The sequence below is a fragment of the Penicillium hordei genome (assembly GCF_028827395.1).
Source record: "Penicillium hordei strain IBT 12815 chromosome Unknown utg000002l_segment0_segment0, whole genome shotgun sequence".
NCBI lineage: Eukaryota > Fungi > Ascomycota > Eurotiomycetes > Eurotiales > Aspergillaceae > Penicillium > Penicillium hordei.
In genome coordinates this window covers 4,895,396-4,912,266 of record NW_026623143.1, presented here as the reverse complement: position 1 = coordinate 4,912,266, position 16,871 = coordinate 4,895,396, and the positions used below count along the sequence as shown (strand labels likewise).

General features: G+C 49.9%; 9 protein-coding genes across 9 annotated transcripts; 4 read left to right on the top strand and 5 right to left on the bottom strand.

The window, feature by feature from the left end:
* Positions 1-19: 19 nt before the first annotated feature.
* Positions 20-3,222, bottom strand: N7537_005180 (mRNA transport regulator MTR10; the record flags this gene model as incomplete). The annotated part of the gene is made up of 6 exons (XM_056896237.1): positions 20-108; positions 178-2,418; positions 2,484-2,574; positions 2,627-2,899; positions 2,947-3,039; positions 3,097-3,222. The coding sequence occupies 6 exons, from the start codon at positions 3,220-3,222 to the stop codon at positions 20-22; spliced, it is 2,913 nt and encodes a 970-aa protein (XP_056755985.1).
* A 232-nt stretch (positions 3,223-3,454) lies between these two features.
* N7537_005179 (small nuclear ribonucleoprotein E) lies at positions 3,455-3,836 on the top strand (the record flags this gene model as incomplete). Its single annotated transcript, XM_056896236.1, has 3 exons — positions 3,455-3,577; positions 3,637-3,727; positions 3,787-3,836. 3 exons carry the CDS (start codon positions 3,455-3,457, stop codon positions 3,834-3,836), a joined length of 264 nt encoding a protein of 87 aa, XP_056755984.1.
* A 33-nt stretch (positions 3,837-3,869) lies between these two features.
* N7537_005178 (5-formyltetrahydrofolate cyclo-ligase) lies at positions 3,870-4,599 on the bottom strand (the record flags this gene model as incomplete). Its single annotated transcript, XM_056896235.1, has 3 exons — positions 3,870-3,985; positions 4,037-4,462; positions 4,512-4,599. 3 exons carry the CDS (start codon positions 4,597-4,599, stop codon positions 3,870-3,872), a joined length of 630 nt encoding a protein of 209 aa, XP_056755983.1.
* A 534-nt stretch (positions 4,600-5,133) lies between these two features.
* On the top strand, positions 5,134-6,025 carry N7537_005177 (uncharacterized protein; the record flags this gene model as incomplete). The annotated part of the gene is made up of 4 exons (XM_056896234.1): positions 5,134-5,293; positions 5,346-5,460; positions 5,511-5,689; positions 5,741-6,025. The coding sequence occupies exons 1-4, from the start codon at positions 5,192-5,194 to the stop codon at positions 6,023-6,025; spliced, it is 681 nt and encodes a 226-aa protein (XP_056755982.1). The 5' UTR covers positions 5,134-5,191.
* A 123-nt stretch (positions 6,026-6,148) lies between these two features.
* Positions 6,149-6,750, bottom strand: N7537_005176 (uncharacterized protein; the record flags this gene model as incomplete). The annotated part of the gene is made up of 2 exons (XM_056896233.1): positions 6,149-6,548; positions 6,611-6,750. 2 exons carry the CDS (start codon positions 6,748-6,750, stop codon positions 6,149-6,151), a joined length of 540 nt encoding a protein of 179 aa, XP_056755981.1.
* A 293-nt stretch (positions 6,751-7,043) lies between these two features.
* N7537_005175 (putative non-repetitive nucleoporin) lies at positions 7,044-11,358 on the top strand (the record flags this gene model as incomplete). Its single annotated transcript, XM_056896232.1, has 5 exons — positions 7,044-7,320; positions 7,380-9,839; positions 9,909-9,997; positions 10,058-10,687; positions 10,747-11,358. 5 exons carry the CDS (start codon positions 7,044-7,046, stop codon positions 11,356-11,358), a joined length of 4,068 nt encoding a protein of 1,355 aa, XP_056755980.1.
* A 384-nt stretch (positions 11,359-11,742) lies between these two features.
* N7537_005174 (TauD/TfdA dioxygenase family protein) lies at positions 11,743-12,967 on the bottom strand (the record flags this gene model as incomplete). The annotated part of the gene is made up of 2 exons (XM_056896231.1): positions 11,743-11,879; positions 11,971-12,967. 2 exons carry the CDS (start codon positions 12,965-12,967, stop codon positions 11,743-11,745), a joined length of 1,134 nt encoding a protein of 377 aa, XP_056755979.1.
* Positions 12,968-14,193: 1,226 nt separating this feature from the next.
* N7537_005173 (EXPERA domain-containing protein) lies at positions 14,194-15,109 on the top strand (the record flags this gene model as incomplete). The annotated part of the gene is made up of 4 exons (XM_056896230.1): positions 14,194-14,275; positions 14,346-14,537; positions 14,826-14,978; positions 15,039-15,109. Coding segments are annotated over 4 exons (498 nt in total), but the record flags the coding sequence as incomplete, so codon positions are not given.
* Positions 15,110-15,289: 180 nt separating this feature from the next.
* Positions 15,290-16,716, bottom strand: ddiA (putative DNA damage-inducible v-SNARE binding protein Ddi1; the record flags this gene model as incomplete). Its single annotated transcript, XM_056896229.1, has 2 exons — positions 16,064-16,716; positions 15,290-15,981 (listed from the first exon to the last, which is right to left on the bottom strand). Exons 1-2 carry the CDS (start codon positions 16,674-16,676, stop codon positions 15,290-15,292), a joined length of 1,305 nt encoding a protein of 434 aa, XP_056755977.1. The 5' UTR covers positions 16,677-16,716.
* Between the last annotated feature and the right edge of the window lie 155 nt (positions 16,717-16,871).

Below are 16,871 nucleotides of genomic sequence, written 5' to 3'. Positions count from 1 at the left end.
AAAATTTACAGTGACATTCTCATCCGCTGAATCGGAATCGGGCGGCCTCCAGACGGCCAAGGCCATCACGTGGGGCTACATTGCGGCGGCGATACGAGTTGGTAAAGTCTGGGTGAGGTTAGATGAGACAAGCAAGAACAAGGAAACGGGACGGGGACGGGGACGACGGGGACTAACCTTGGAGGAGAACACGGATTTTACGGGTCTCTCCTGACTGGACTTTGTCAGAGACATTCTTCAGTAGTCGCTCGGCTTCGCCGTGCTTCATCGTGCCACTAGGCAACATCTGAAGTGTGGTTTGCAGCCATCCCCCGGCTTCCTGGGGGAGCAGTTCGAACATCGTCATCAGTACCCCCGACGCATCAGCGAAGCAGTCACCTGGGAAAGTGAACATCATGCCCGTCAACACACGCTGTGCCAACGGCTGGCCTTGCGAGATAATCAACGCCTTAACGGCTTCGCGAACCTCAGGTGGGGTAACGTAAGGCTGGCCTTCCGGACTGGTGAACTGGGAGACCATAGGCTTGTCAAATGCAAAGCCGAATAAATCCCGGTAATAATGCAGCGTAGCGATGAGAGGGTCGACTTGTTGAAGAGTGAGAGCACTGAGTGCGGCGGAGAAGATGGGAATGGCAAGGGACGAAGTGATATACTTCTTGGGGTAGTATCGAACGGCGTTAGAGGAGAGACGGAAGAAGTCTTCAATCACATCAGGCAGATTTTGTGGGGGAAGGTCGTTCAAGATCCGTAGGAAAGCAAGGGCTTGCTGCTCATAGAACTGGAAAACGGCATCACTGGTGGCCTGGTCAACGTACTCAGCACCATCGGAGAACTCGCGCACTACCGCGTCCGTAGCCCAAAGGAAGCAACCCTCGCGTGAGGCCTGGAATCCGTTCGCGATACTCTGAGCCAGAGTCGGCAAAAGAGGGATCATGCTAGTGCGGTAAGAGATGATCATGTATCGCCAGCATCGGCACACTCGCTCGAGAATAGGCGTAGAAGACGTAAAGTTCATGACAATCGTGGTCATAATGGGTAGAACCTCGCCACAGTATTTAACGGCAGGGTTTTCTTCTCCCGGTGCAATAATTGGAGTCACCACTTGCACAAAGATAGTAATCAGCTGTAGATGATCGGCCACGGCTCGTTGGCCTTCTTCAGTCTGCGCATTATTGGCAAGGTTCATAATTCGGGCCATGATCGGGTCGCAGAACATCTTGTATGAGTCGTAGATCTTCTCATGGGGTTGCACTGAAACCACTGCGGCAACACCTTCAGTGACTTCCTCCTGGCTGGTGGGCTTCAGCTTGTCAAGGACCGACTCGAAGAAGGTATGGAGCTGGGCGATATGACCACCAAGCAACTTCTGACAGTCTGTTCCCAAGAACTTGAAGGCAAGAGCAGAGGCCTGCACAACTTCTTGGGAGGAATGGTGGAAACCAGAAATCACATAGTTGAGTTGGGCTTCCAAAGTTTCAGGATGGAGAGCTGTCCATTCAGTGTAGCGTGCCAGGGCCATGATCGCCTGGAACCGCACTTTCTCCTGATCAGGAATCTGAACGATCAGAGGAATCAATTGCCCAAGAATAGTGCTTTCTTCGGGGTCGACCATGCGGCCCATTGCGCGGAGACCGAACAGAGGGGCCTCCAGTTCCTGCCAATGAGGAACATGCTCGTTGCTTGACTGCGATGCATACTTGGCAACCCATTGCTGGATCAGTTGATAGATCTTAGCAAGACAATCATTCACTCCCACAACGGCACAGCAGTCCTTGAGAACATCGCCCATCGCATGGCGGAATTGACGGAATTTTTCCTCCTGCTCGCGGTCTCCAGAAAACAGATCCTCGGCCTCACCGTCTTCAGGGCTGGGAAACTCGAGGTGTTTCACCATGATGTCCACCAACTGGGCAAAAACGGGCTGGAAAGCGACTCGAGCGTCGGTGTACCGGTCGAGAGTAACATATTGCTTCAGTTCGTACCAGAAAATGAAAGTCAGAGACACTGCGTCGCGCTCCCAGTCCCGTGCGCAACATTCGAGAAGCGCCTCAACAAGTCCCTGGAACTCACCCGGGAGACGTGCAATAAGGACAACCCATGCTTCACCTGCCTCCGCAAACATCCTTGTGATACCCTTGAAGGCCTCCAAATCTTCGGTCTCCGCAGTTTCGGCAATTTTTGGGCGAAGTGCCATCAATCGGGGATAAAGGGCTTGAATGACGGGCAACGATTCGTCCACGTCCTTTGTGTCGCGGTAAAGCGTGCAAACGCAGTCGACACCGGCATCAAAAGATGCGTCGTTGTCCAATGCTTTGAAGATGACGTCCATGAGGGGTGACTCAACGACCTTCGCGGAGGGGATTTCACGTAACCACGAAGTAAGGCAGTCGAGGAGACGGGGGTTGGTTGCGGCGGCAGCTGTAGACAGTCAGTTATGAATCCTAACTTGTCAAGAGAATGGGACATAGTCGTTGGATACGTACGCGACGATTGAGCGTATTGGATCATCAACTGCATAACCTGCTCCGCGTTGTCTTCTAGCAGCTCCTTGGTTCTCGCGAACAATTCGTCTTCCTTTTGTAGATGTCAGTTTGAACCTTCTGTAGATGCCAATACAGAAACATACACTGAGATTGATTTTGCGACCCTCAGTGACTTCCTCGGGCAAGATCTTCAGGAACTCTAGCACACAATCCCCCGCACTGCTTCCTAGGGCTGCTCCGACAGTCGCCAGCACATCCTTCCATGTGACCATCTGAATCGCCAAACTGGCCAAGCACACACATAGCTGGGTCTGAATGGGGCGCGGGCCCGGCGCAAATGCAACCAATAGGTTTAGGACCGAGTCTCGTAGGGCCAATACTGAGTCGGGAGGGAGTTGATCGAGATCGAATATAATCTACGCAATTAGAAACGGGGAAAATCATCAGGGAAGAATACCCTTACTTTTCCTTTCAGTGTAGTTGCGGCAAATAGTTTGGCTTCGACTGGCACATCGGGGGATTGCAATAGAGCATGGGTTGTTGTCCAGGCCTCAATCTGTTGTATTGAAGATTAGCGAACAATACCGGTTAATTCGAAGCGAAAGAATCGTACCGATTTCTGGAACTTCTCAAGGAATTCGTGGGCCTGAGTCTTCTCAGTCCTAGACGCATTTCCCTGCATTGTCGCGACGGCCGCCAGGACCGGGGCGAATGCCTGCCCGGCTTCCTTGCTGGCCATGTTGAACTAAGTAGATTAATCAAGGCTCAGCAATGTATGAAAAATGTATCAGCATCTGACGGCGGAAACGGGGTTCGAAGAGGGGGAGAGCAAGTTGAAGGTGGGATGGGGTGTCCGTGACGAGATAACCGTATTACGGTAATCAAATCACGGGACGACCGCCAGGCCCGCCAGAGCTTTCTTCGTCTCGTCTCCCGTGTTACAGCTATCACTTTCGACATAACCGCACATCATGGCTGGCCGCAAGACATTGTTGGCTCCGATTCACTTCATCTTCAGTCTCCTGCAGAAACGCAGCACTGTTTCAGTCTGGCTCTATGAGCAGCTCGCTTTCCGGATAGAGGGGAAGATCCGCGTATGTCTTTCTTTACCGCGATTCCGTTTTGGTTGCCATCTGAGCTAACCTGATGCTAGGGCTTTGATGAATTCATGAACCTGGTCATTGACGATGCTGTCGAAGTGCGTCTGGCAACTAAGACAGAGGAAGAGAAGCGCCGGCCGCTCGGTACGATGAAATTGAAATAGACAGACACATGAGAAAGACAGCTAACTAATGCGCAACAGGCCAGATCCTCCTCAAGGGAGACAATGTTTCTCTGATCCAGGCTGTTTGAATTTTCGCTATTCCTTTTCTGTTTCGATTTGCGCTACACCCTGCGATCCAAGAATTGGCCATCACCAACCACGATCGCGTCTACCAACCAGTCGTGCTCCACCACAGGAATATCCTCGGCGAGCAACTGGTCTTGGAGAGAAAGGGCAACTACCATGGAGTTCAGTCGGGGATAAACGGATTGTTTCTGGGACTACTTACCGAGGAATGGCATTTTGCGGGTCGATGTTGAGTATCGCGTTAAAAAATGATCATAATACCCTTTGCCATGACCAAGTCGTCGGAACCCACGGTCGAAGGCCATGCCCGGCATGACAATAAGATCCAAGCCCTGTGTCAATCCGTTCGGTCGACCTTCGATTTGCGTAGATAGGAGTGATGGGATTCCCCATTTGTCCAGTTGTAATGACTCGAACTCGGACATGGATCCGAGCGCCAACATGTCCATGATGGATGTTTTGTCCTGGGTGTGAATATACGGGATGTAGACATTCTTCCCACGCTGTAGAGCATCCTTTACGATTCCAGTTGTTGAGAGTTCCCCACTTGGCATAGACAGGTATACGGCGATACTTTTGGCGTCTTGGTACTCGGGCAATGACAAGAAATTGGTTGTTGCCGCGCTGGCTGCGATAGGTTAGTTATGGAAAACCCAGAGACCATCATTCGACCTGACATTGTTGACTTATTGAGGTTGCAGATAGACTCTGTAGAGTTGAGCGCATCCTCTTGCGAAGGTCACGCTTTGCGGCCTGAAACGCCATTCTGCTATGATAGTTGTAGATGTAAATAATACAAGTTTAGAGTAATCCGCGGGGAAGTAGGTTAGGTTACTTGTTCCAAAATAGAACCCGAAAAAAAAATATGGCAAAAAAAAAAAGAAGAGGTCCTGCCCGGGTTCGAACCGGGGTCACTGGTATTTTTCAAATAATTTTCAAATCAAATCATTTCAAAAACCAGTGTGCTTACCACTACACTACAGAACCTGTTTTTTTCAAAGGATAACGCAATTCACTTTGCAAGCTGCTATTGATCATTCGCGCCCCGCGTTCTTGTAATTTTCGAAATAATTTTAACCTAATCTTCCACCAACCCAGGGGAAAAGTTGGCAGAATCAGCGGTTGTTGACTGTAGTGAGATCCCTTATAAAAAAAATTATATATTTAAAAAAAAAAGCTGTAAATAATTTATGGCTGATGGAAGATTAAGATATTAAAATGTATATTTGAACTTCTAATATCCCCATCAACCCTTCCCATTCCAGGTCCTTGCTGAACTATGTTGTTGGTCTCCACCCCAATAAAGGGCGTCCTTCAAATACTCCCTTTCTGACAATTTTTCCCTTTGTCAACCAAGATGTTTTTGATTTGGAGTCTGTTAATCACAGCCGCTTTGGCGAACTCGAATGATTTGGTTGGAACATGGACCACCAAATCTCGTGATGTTCTTACTGGTCCGGTGTGTGGAACTAATGTATGAAGTATACAAATGACGAGACTAACGTGCATAGGGATTCTACGATCCGCTCAACGACAAGCTACTCGAGCCGAATCTAACGGGAATTTCATACTCATTTGATGATGATGGGAATTATGAGTCCGCATACTATCGCGCAATCTCAAATCGTCAGTACTCATGGATATATAGATCCTGACGTTGTATTAATATTGAACAGCGGCCGACCCATCATGCCCGGGAGGGATCTTGCAATGGCAACATGGGTCTTATGCGGTGTTCGGCAACGGAACACTGATATTAACGCCAATTGCCGTCGACGGTCGTCAGCTACTGTCCAACCCCTGCCAGAATCAGGTAGGCCAGTACACACGATTTAATACCACCGAGGAGTTCAAGGTACGTCTCTCTTTGGTTTTCTCTCCGCCGGCCCATTCTGACAGCACACAGGAATTCTCCGTGTATATCGACAAGTTCAATCGCATTAGACGCCTCGATTTGACTAGGGTTGATGGCTCACTTCTCCACCCCATGTTCCTCGCCTACCAGCCACCAAAGATGCTCCCTACCACGACATTGAACCCCACACCAACAGGGCACAAGCGAAAGCGAGAACTGTCATCAAAGTCCGGATTACAGCTAATCGCTAGAGAACAGTTGATCGATCCAGACCGATGGTGGTGGTTGGGAGTTCTGATGACATCTCTCGGAGGAGTAGCTTTCTTCTGCTCATGAACTTTTCGGGCTGGCGTTGAATAGGCGTTGGCAATTTGTTCGTTCTGTGAATTATAAATGAGATTTGAATGCCCTTAACTGAGGCTATTGTGACACTAATATACAATCTGGTAAAATGTAAGCTCAAGAGAGCGCGTTCTTCACCTCGGTAGCAACTTCCTTGCGGTCAACTGGCTTGCCGTCTAGAGGGCCTCCCGCAGCAAAGAGAGCTTTGAGGACGGTTCCTTGGTTGGGCTTCGTATTGGCATCGATCATAGCAGCGATCTGATTGATGACGACTTCCTTGATTTCGGCGATGGGGAGGGTCTTGACCTGACTAGCATATTCCTCCAATACCGCAACCTGTGCATCCTCTTTCTCCTTCAGATCTGGACGTTCAGCGACATCAAACTCCTTTGCCGCATCTTTGGAAGCATTCAGGCGTTTGCGGATAAGTGACAAGAGCTGAATGTCTGTCTGAATCGGCGAGGCGGTTTTGGCGGCGTTGTTGGTCTCGGAGATCAAAGCACGAAGTACATTCAGTCTGATAATTGATAATAAGCTTGCCGAACCACCAAAACATTTGGGGGTGGGAAGGATCTCTACCTCGTGGTATCTTTGGCTCTCATGGCAGTTTTCAGATCAGTCCGCAAAGTAGCCATCAAGGGTGGCAGGGCCGGACTGGTGGAATTCCACCGTACCAGACGAGCTGGTAGGCGTGAGGAAAAACGGAAGGGTTGAAACATTTTGATTGACAGTTTAGACAATAAGAAATAAGCTCAATTGAGGGATCAATGGGAATGGGGGGACAATCAACAATCAATACCGTAAAGGCGGAAGATCCCAATTGGTCTGTGCGCTCCCAGGTGTTGACTCTCTCTTTTCGCAAAGACCTTGAATAATCCAATCTCCTCCCAAGACCTTCTCTCATCGTCATTCCCCCACAATTTGCTTTCTTTTTCTCGTCCGACCTACACTGCAGCTTCTTTGTGATTTCTAGCGGGGGATCGTCCCTTTCTCCCTCCTTAAAACCGCCGCCATGTCGTATCCAACTCTTCCAACAAATCTCCCTCCGGCGACGCCGCAAAAACCCCTTCCTGGAGCTTACTTTCAGACCCCGGCGCCAGCTACAGCACGGCCTCTTCCCAGCAAGTCGCCATTGCAGACGGAACCCCAGACTCCCATGCCAAAGCTCCCTCCAGCGGCCTCGAAGACCCAAAATCAAACAGTGAGCACCGAGGAACGCGGGGCGCGAACGATCAACAGCAGCTTGCAAAGCGAATCGCGTTATCCAGACCTTGACAGCTATTTATCTCGTAAGGTTTCCCAACTAAGTGTGTCCGAAGCAACACTGACCAAAAAAAAAAAAAACAAGAGGGCTCCTCGTCTGAGTACAACATCCCCGTATCTCAATCATGGGCACCATTTCAAAAAGTCAAAATGTACGATATCCCCGACCAGATTTTCGATCAATACAACCGCGCACAAGTATCGACCAGCATGGGTCTGTTTGCCGAGTTAAACCACGCGTGGGTCGCAATTGACAATGCATTGTACATTTGGGATTTCACACACCCTAACCCGCAATTGGTGGGATTCGAGGAACAGCCTAACAGCATCAATGCTGTCAAGTTGACTAAACCGCGCCCGGGAGTTTTCTTGCCTGCGATCACTCATTTGCTGGTCATTGCGACGACTGCGGACATCATTCTGCTGGGGATGGGCTATGAGAACACGCCTAGCGGAGGTCGACAGGTTTCTCTGTATCACACGGGGATGTCGGTAGCAGTCCGTGGCTTGGATATAAATGTTTTCGCAGCATCGGCATCCACTGGACGCATTTTCTTTGGAGGATCGTCTGACACCGATGTGCACGAGGTCACTTACCAACAGGAGGAAAGGTGGTTCCAGGGCCGCTGTGGCAGAGTAAATCATACCAGCTCACGCCTATCGGCTTTCAGGCCCTCTATGAGCCTAACAAACCTTGCACAAAGTGCTGCCGAGTATGTAGTGCAGATGGCACTCGACGACAGCCGGAACTTGCTCTACACACTCTCCTCTGCGTCTACAATTCGCGTATTCCACATGGGACCTGAGGGCACTTTGACACTTGCAATCACCAAACGCGCTCTGGACATCTACTCTAACATTGGGCACATCATCACCTCAAACGAGACCCTCAACCCCAGAGTCAAGATTGTCTCTATCAGTCCAGTGCCAGCCACAGAAGCGTCGCGGTATCATTTAGTTGCAACGACGGCGACAGGCTATCGGATCTATCTCAGCGCCACTGGTTCAAACAGTTGGGCGCCTGCGTCGACCTACACCAGCCCTCCCACAAGCATGCAGGCACTGCATGTCAAGACACCGCCAGTCGATATCTCCCCCGGCGTGAGCGGGGTGGCATCTTCCATCTCGCTTGTTTCACCTCTTGGTGCGGTTTCCCCTTCTGCTGGTCAGATTAACACACTTTCACCCACTCGTCTTGCCGAGCGATATTCCCCAGGCTATTTCTTCTGTTTTACTACTAAGGATGCACAGCAAAAGATTGATACCCTTTTCATCTCCACCCCTGACTCTGGTCGGGTCGCACAGTACCAGGAAAGCTCGGTCAGTGGCAAAGCTGCTGAGTCGGCGATCATCCTGGACCTGGGAGGCAAGGCTGAGGATATTGGTCTTGTTTCGGCACCTTCACCTGTGACCAACGAGCTGGCCGTTCAATTCGACCACCCGGCTGCTGAGATCGCGATCTTGACTAATGGTGGAGTTCATATCATTCGTCGGCGTCGTCTCGTGGATATCTTCGCGGCTTTGCTCCGCAGCAGCGGCAATCCTCATGAGGGATTGAGCGGCGAAATCCAAAATTTCCTTAGAACATATGGACGGAGCGAAATGCTGGCGACTGCTCTGGCGGTAGCTTGTGGCCAGGGTATGGAGATTTCGCCTGATCAAAGACTGACCCGAATCACCGATCCGGACATCCTGGCGGCAGCACGCCAGGCCTTCATCACTCAAGGTGGTCGGGCCCATCTGAATGAAAATGCTATTGCAGATGGCTCAACATCTGTTCTAGACGCAGTGCAGCCCTCTCCCCGACACACAGGTATTGCACTATACATCGCCCGTCTGCTGCGTTCTATCTGGAAAGAAAGAATTGCCAAGGTGGGCAATGGACCTAATGGCGCACAATCCGTTTCCGCGTCCGTGAGTTCCAGTAAACTGCAGACTGTCCAACATGATCTCTCCTCACTGGCGGAGTTCTTCAAGGTGAATAAGACCTTTATCGATGGACTCAACGGTCCCGACGCTCTTGCCCGGGTAAACAGCAAGCAAGAAGAAGTGGCGCTGCAAGCCGAGCACCGCGCATTACACTCACTCGTTCAGTTGGTGTCACACACGATTGAAGGTATCTCATTTATACTCGTTCTATTTGATGAGCGGGTTGATGAGATTGTGGCGACTTTGCCAGCTGAATCGAAGGCAAAGTTCCTCAGCCTCACCTTTGAGGAACTCTTTAGCTCCAGCAAGGGGCATGACATTGCCAAGGAGCTTGTGAAGGGCATTGTTAACCGCAACATCGCCAAGGGCTCCAACGTCGAGACCGTGGCGGATGCACTTCGACGACGATGTGGCAGTTTCTGCAGTACAGAGGATGTGGTGATTTTCAAGGCACAAGAGATGCTGAAGCGTGCGACTGAGGCCGGTGCCAATACAGAGTTGGGCCGCAACTTGCTCAACGAGAGTCTGCATCTCTTCCAGCAGGTGGCCGAATACCTACCTATGGATTATCTGGTTTCGGCTGTGGACAATTTCATTGTCAACCAGTTCTTTGCAGGTATGTTGTGTGATCCTGGACTTTTGTTATCTCATACTAATTGGGGTTTTTTTTCTTTTCTTCTTCCAGGTGCCATTCAGCTTGCCCTCAACGTCGCTGCTAGGTCCGACAAGTCAAACCTTGCCTATTCCTGGATCATGGATCAGCGTCCCGAACAGGTGCTTATCCCCCTTATTCCCTTTGGATCCCAGCGCCAGCTCACGCTCACAACTACTCAGGACCCCCGCAAGGAATACTTCTATTTCCGCAAGCAGTGCTACGATCTCATCTTCAAAGTCGTGCTTGCGGTTGACAAATTGGCTGCATCCGATCCCGGTCTGATTGATGGCCAGCTGACCACTATTGCCAAACGCCAGAACGAGGCCTATGGCGTGATCTCCGATTCCACTGATGAGGTGTTCCTGACGAGCTTGTACGACTGGTACCTTGAGCAGGGGTGGAACGATCGGTTACTGCAGACTCAGTCCCCATTCGTGGTCACCTACCTCCAGCGCAAGTCGAACGACGATCTAGGCCATGCCGATCTACTCTGGCGTTTCTATGCCCAGTCTCAACGATTCTTTGAGACTGCCCAGGTTCAGTTCCATCTGGCCAATAGTGCTTTCGTGTTGCCCTTGAGTCGTCGTATTGAGTACCTTGGTCAAGCCCGCGCCAATGCTTCGATTTTCACACCGGACGTTGGGCGTCAGTCAAGGCAGCGACTGCTGCAAGAGATTTCGAATCTGATCGATGTGGCCAATATTCAGGATGACCTACTTCAAAGACTCAAGGATGACGAGCGGATTCTTCCCGAGCGGAAACCCGAGATTCTGCGTGAGGTCGATGGACCGGTGATGGATATTAGTACAGTAAGTGCTAAATTTCCCCTACGAATCAGATTCAAATCGTGAGACTAACATTGTTCTAGCTATTCAATAAATACGCCGACTCCGCCAGTTACCATGACATCTGTCTCCAAATCTTCTATCAAGCCGACCATCGCAATGCGGCCGACGTCAAGTCAACTTGGCAACACCTGATCCAGGGGGTCCATGACGCCACCGTTCAACACGGCTCACCGCAACCTTACGAAGCTGTGATCGACAAGGTCCGCAGCCTCGGCAGTCGCCTGCGGATGTCCGAGACCATTTTCCCCATTCGCGAGCTTGTCCCCATGCTGGAGCGGTATGCATTGGAGTTCCAACGCAACGTCGGCCCGGCGACCTGGGTGGTGGATCTGTTCATAGATCTTGGCGTGGCACACGAATCCTTGTACGCTGTGCTGGAGACGATGTACTACACCGACGAGGCACCCTTCCACGGGTCGAACCGGCGGTTTATCGCACACGACCTGCTGTACCTGTTGAGTGGATGGTTCCATGAGACCGTGCGCCTGGGCGGCATGGTTTTCGGCTCGGATCTCGTTGCCGAGCGTGTTTCTGAGATGTTGCTGATCCTGCAACAGAGCGGTGTCATTAGTGGGGAGCAGTTAGAGATTGCTCATGACTTGCGGTCACGGATCGATGACATTCTTAGGTAATGTGGCGTTTCCTCGAGAAGGCGATGTGGAGGAACTGGCCATGTAGCGTTGCAGATCGTGGCGGTGACTCCTGAGATTTACTTGACATATGGTCTTTTTAAGGGACCGGGTGCTTTTTTTCTTCTGGGATTCTTTGTAACTCTAGGCGTGGGTGGTGGTAATGAAAACGAATTCACAGTCAAATGGGGTTGGATCTGAGATACAGGGAGTATAACCCTGATTTTCACATTGCAAATGAACTATTCCAATCTTCCGATATCCGATATCCAATATCCAATATCCAATTTCCAATTTCCAAAATCAAATCAAATCAAATTAAATTAAACAAAATCTATAATCAAAACCGAAAACACCGACATGATCCCATCTATCACATTATGCAGTCTATTCGAATTCCTCATCCTCATCTTCATCTTCATCCTCATACACCGGAATGGGCTTCTCACCCAGAGCAATCAAGCGGAAGATATGACGAGCCTTGGCACCATAATCATCATCCAAGTAATCCACAATGGCAGAGTCTAAGAATTCATTAGCAAAAATGATCATCCCAAAATCCCAAAATCCCAAAAGAGAGAGAAAGAAAGGAGAAGAAAAAAAAAAAAAACTCACGGATAGTCGAGCGATTATCAAACATCACAATGGTCCTCGGTTGCCAACGCACACGGACCTGGAAATCATGACCGGTAACGAGATGATTCATGAGGAAATCCAACACCCACTTCGTCTCGGAATCCTTGAGACCATCGATCCTCGTAATAAATTCCCCATTCAAAAACATACACTTCTCTCCGGTAACGGGGTGTACGCGGATAAGCGGATGAACCGTATCGACGGGATCCTTCCTAACCAAGCCCCCCGTCAGGCGGGCATGACCAATCATCTTAGCCGAAGAATGCGTCACCTTCAATCCATCGAGGAAAGCCGTGACAGCAGGCGAGAGCCGCTTATAGGCCAGATCGGTCGCTGCGAAGACGGTATCACCGCCGACTTCGGGGCCCTGCAGGAGACCGAGCATGACGTAGCCAGGAGGCTGGATTTCATAGCTGACATCCTGGTGCCAGAGGGTAGTTGTCGTGCGCTGCTGCAAGAAACGAGCGATTTCATCTCTATTTCCATCACGGTGAATGATATGGAAAGCGGGGTGATCGGTCATTGAGCCCGAGACGGGCTGGTAATTCGGTTTACCGAAATGGCGCATGAAAGATTCCTGGGCGTCTGGACCTGCATCGATGAGATCCTGGTCCGGGAAAGCGACGACCTTGCGCTCTGCGATGAGGAGGGCGAGTTCATCTCTTCCAGCGGCGGATAGATCTGTGAGCTGGACGTTCTCGACGATTGTTCCTAGGCTTGGCTGGATGTGGGAGACTTTTGCGGATGGGGGCAGAAGGTTTGGTTTGGATTTGTTGCGGACGCGCAGAGCTGGGTCTTCATATTCGAAGGGTTGAAGGGGATCGAACCAGATTGGGTCCCAGGAGGGGAGGTATTGGGGGTATTTGGTTGAGATTTTGGATTGCTTGTCTACATCGACATAGGGGATGTTGATATCGTAACTGATGGGTTCTTGCTTTTTTGGCTGTTTGGGCCGACGGGGGGCTGAGGAGGGCATTGTATGGGATATTAGGGCGGTATATATCTATAAGGTGGAGTAGAGTATAGATGGATAAGATGGATAAGATGGATATAGGGATATAGGGATATCAAGGAAAAGAGAAGTGGGATCGAGGTTATATAGGTTTTTGGTATACTCCTGTTATATGTCAAACTAAAACACTAGTTCTTCCCTTCATTTCCGAGTGGAAAGATGCGAACAGCGGTCAGAGATAATGAGAAAGAGGTAAATAAAAATAAAAATAAAAGATTTGACTTCAATTTCTTCCTAAAACAATCAAACCCATGTCAAATCCACTATCCAATGTCAATCCACTGCAAATCCCCGTTCCACTACCGTTCGCCCACTCCCCCCCCCCCCTTTCTAAAGCTTCCCTAATGGTCTTACACCGCTACAGTTACAGCGGTATAATGTACGAATACCTCGAAGATAAGGCATAATGCAGGCTGAATGGCAATTGCATTATCTGCCGTGATCTATGCATACGGAGATTATGATTTGGCCATTCCACATGTTTCTCGGCATCAGTAGAACTATTTAGGAAGCTCCATGGAGAAACGGGATATAAAGCGGAAACTAATTCAAAAAAGGAAGAAAAAAGAAGGAAAAGAAGTTAAAAAGAAGAGAAGGAAGAGAAGGAAGAACACCTGTCCTGAGCTAATTAGGGCATCCCGATCTTGCGGTCTACCGGTATATGCCTGTTCTTGACCTATCAACGATTATCTAGGAAGTTCCCTGTACAGTCAATGCGTGACTACCTTATCCCTGTAATGTAATTTCAGGGTTGACATCCAAGGTCCTCTGTTTACAACGTAGAATGTAGAATGTGGATATTCAATCAATAGTTTCGGATTCATCTTCTCCCCGAGGTAGGCCCGTCAGGCCACCTTAAAATTGAGAAGCGGTGAGATAGGAGATCAAGGAGATGAGGTATACCGAGTAGGAGGATAGTTGGACGTGTATATTTAGTTTACCTAAACGTACCTAAAGTACCCTAAAGTGCCCTAAATATTAAGATGACACTAAATATTAGAAGAAAAAAGCAATTATCCATATGAAGAGTTTAGTTTCTATAGTTCTCTTCCAGATTGTTCCTTAGGTCACCTGATATTCTCTACCCCTTCCCATCTACTTCGTACACACTCCGTACACATCAACACTACACCCTCCATACACTAACACACCCCCTTATCCCTTGACTTCGCATTGCATATGACCCAGCATATCTCAACATGTCCATCTGCACCCGTAAACGGGACTTAGCCTATCTCCTATTTTTCGTCACCCATGTCCCGATCATTCTCCGTATGATTCTCTATCTTGCTACCTTGATAATAGCCTCACATATGCATGCACACACTAACACCCAACATAGTAATCGACACAGTCCCCCTCCTACCAGCCTTCCTCCAAACAAACCTCTCCCACCAACTGCGCGAGTTCTACATCACAACCTACCGCGACAAATTATTCGAAGATCCCCCAGCATGGTTCACCGTCTTCATCTGGATGGAGCTGCTGTACCACCTCCCACTCTCCATATGGGCTACTCGAGGTTTGCTTAAAGGTATTTTTTTTAAATCTCCTTTTTCCTCAGCTCGTGCTCGTACATCGTACATGTTCCTATGTATATCCTTGTATCCTGGTCTATCCAGTTCAGTCCATCCCCCTACATCACATCATTCATTACATATCTATATCAAATGCAATATCTGGAAATCTGACTACAACATACATACCTACACACACTCTTCTCCCCGAATAGGGAATCACATCCCCAAAAAACAAAAACAAAAAACAAAAAAACAAAAAAACGCAATAAGCACCCAACTAACATCATTTCCAATTCATCTAGATCACCCCGTCGTCCCCGTACACCTCCTCGTCTTCGGTATCCAGGCCTTTATCACCACTCTGACATCTCTGGTGGTTGTGTGGAGTTGGACTGACCGCTCGGTCGCCGAGAAGCAGCAGCTTACCATGCTGTATGCTCCCTATATGGCGTTAGGTATGTACAGCCCAAAGGCGATCTGATAGAATGTCCCAATTGGTTACTAACACATGATAGGCGGATTCATGGCTCTAGACATGGTATCCCGTCTACGCGACAAACTAATGCCGAAAAGCAAGCGGGAATAAACAGCATACCTAGACACTTACAGTACATGTAGACAATCAACAAAACAATCTATTATAATGCACCCAGCGTTATAATCGTACACATCATTACGTGCTTTGATCAAATCTCGCTAATACAAGTCCCCCGTCCCGACCAAAACGCCCTTGAATGTACATGCAGAAAGCGGAAAGTCATATAGATCAAATCAAAAACCCGATTGCCCCCTCCAAGTCTCCATGTGCCATATCCAGAGCCCGGACGGCTTCATCGCGCGAGAATCCCAACTCTGTGATTCTGGCAATGGAGTCTTGCGGCCACCGCGAAGTAGGTGCAGGCCGGATATTGATTCTCGGCTGTGACCCGGAGGCGGAGGCGTTATTGGGAGTGGCATTGGCATTGGCGTTGTTCTCCGCTTTGTGCGTGACCGCGCCGGTGCGGGCACCCACCTCAGCACCATCGGCGCCCTTGACTGTGGGTTCGGCTTCGAACTCTTCGGTCAAGTGCTTGGGGATATCGCCCTCACCGAGGAAAGGGACCGCCTGATCCTGAATGACGAGGGCGCCGCGCTGGAGATCAATGCAGGCTTGGTGGCGGCGGAGCATGTCCAATCCCAGGAGCAGGTCGATCTGCTTGCCTTCCATGACGGTGAAGGAGCAGGGCAGGAACATCTCGCCGATCTTGATCTGGGCGGAGTGAACCCGGCCCAGAATCGGGGCGGTTCCGACACCCTTGGCGATACCGCCGTAGCGACGGTCTACCAGTCGCATTATGTTACACGAGGTTGCACACTCGGGCGACATGATGGTTACCTGAGCGCCGGAGTCGACGAAGGCGTTTAGACGGTGGCCGTTTACTTCGACGGGGATGTAGAGCATTGTCACGCGACCGAAGGCTAGAGAAACAGATTTGGTTAGCTTTTTGGTTCATCCTCAATCCAGCAGCCTTGCAGGCAAGTTCGAGGACTTAAAGCATACACTCAGGATGATGCTCCATGGCATTATGTAGATTTTCCGTAACCGCATTCTGGCGAATAATCTCCTCAATTTCTTTCTGGTTATCATGGTTGAAAGGATCGGCATTGAGCATGGCAATGCGAGCTTCCTTTTCCGCCTCCCGCTGCGCCTCACCCTGTTGCTGCCTAAGCAGGACCTCACGGAAGCGCTGAGCATTATCTGCGGCTTCAGATAGCTCTGGGTTCTGCCTGCGCACGGCCTCGCGCACGCGGGGATCACCCAGGATATGTAAACGAATAGTTTCTGGGTCCGGCATGCCGGGGCGGGGTTGAGTATTTTGTCTGGGTGCGACGGAGCTGGAAGCGGCGGGGCGAGTGGCTTGGGGTTGGGGAGCTCGGAGGGTGACGTGCACACCGAGCATGTCGCCCTCAGTGATGCCGGCTTGGTCTAGGGTTTGGGTAGGGTTCTGGAGGAGCTGGTTGTTGTAGACGAGCTGTTGGGCTTCAGGTGGGATGGTAGTATCGCTTTCGATAATGTCTTTGAGGAGCGAGATTGACATATCACCGCCTACTTCTAGGTTGATGATGTCCGAATCTGCCTGCTCGGGGCGGATGACGTTGACGGTGATACGCATGGTATCGGGTAGCAGGGATGTCTGCTAGTAAGGGGAATAGAGAGCAGGTAAAATGATAAGAGGAAAATGAGCAGAAAGAAAGATGAGAGAATCCGAGCGAAGTAGAAAGAGACCGGGAGAGGAAAGACTAATAAAGCGGGAAGGGGACACCTGACTCTTATGAGCTTCTCTCTTCTCCAAGGTTCTCCCTTACAT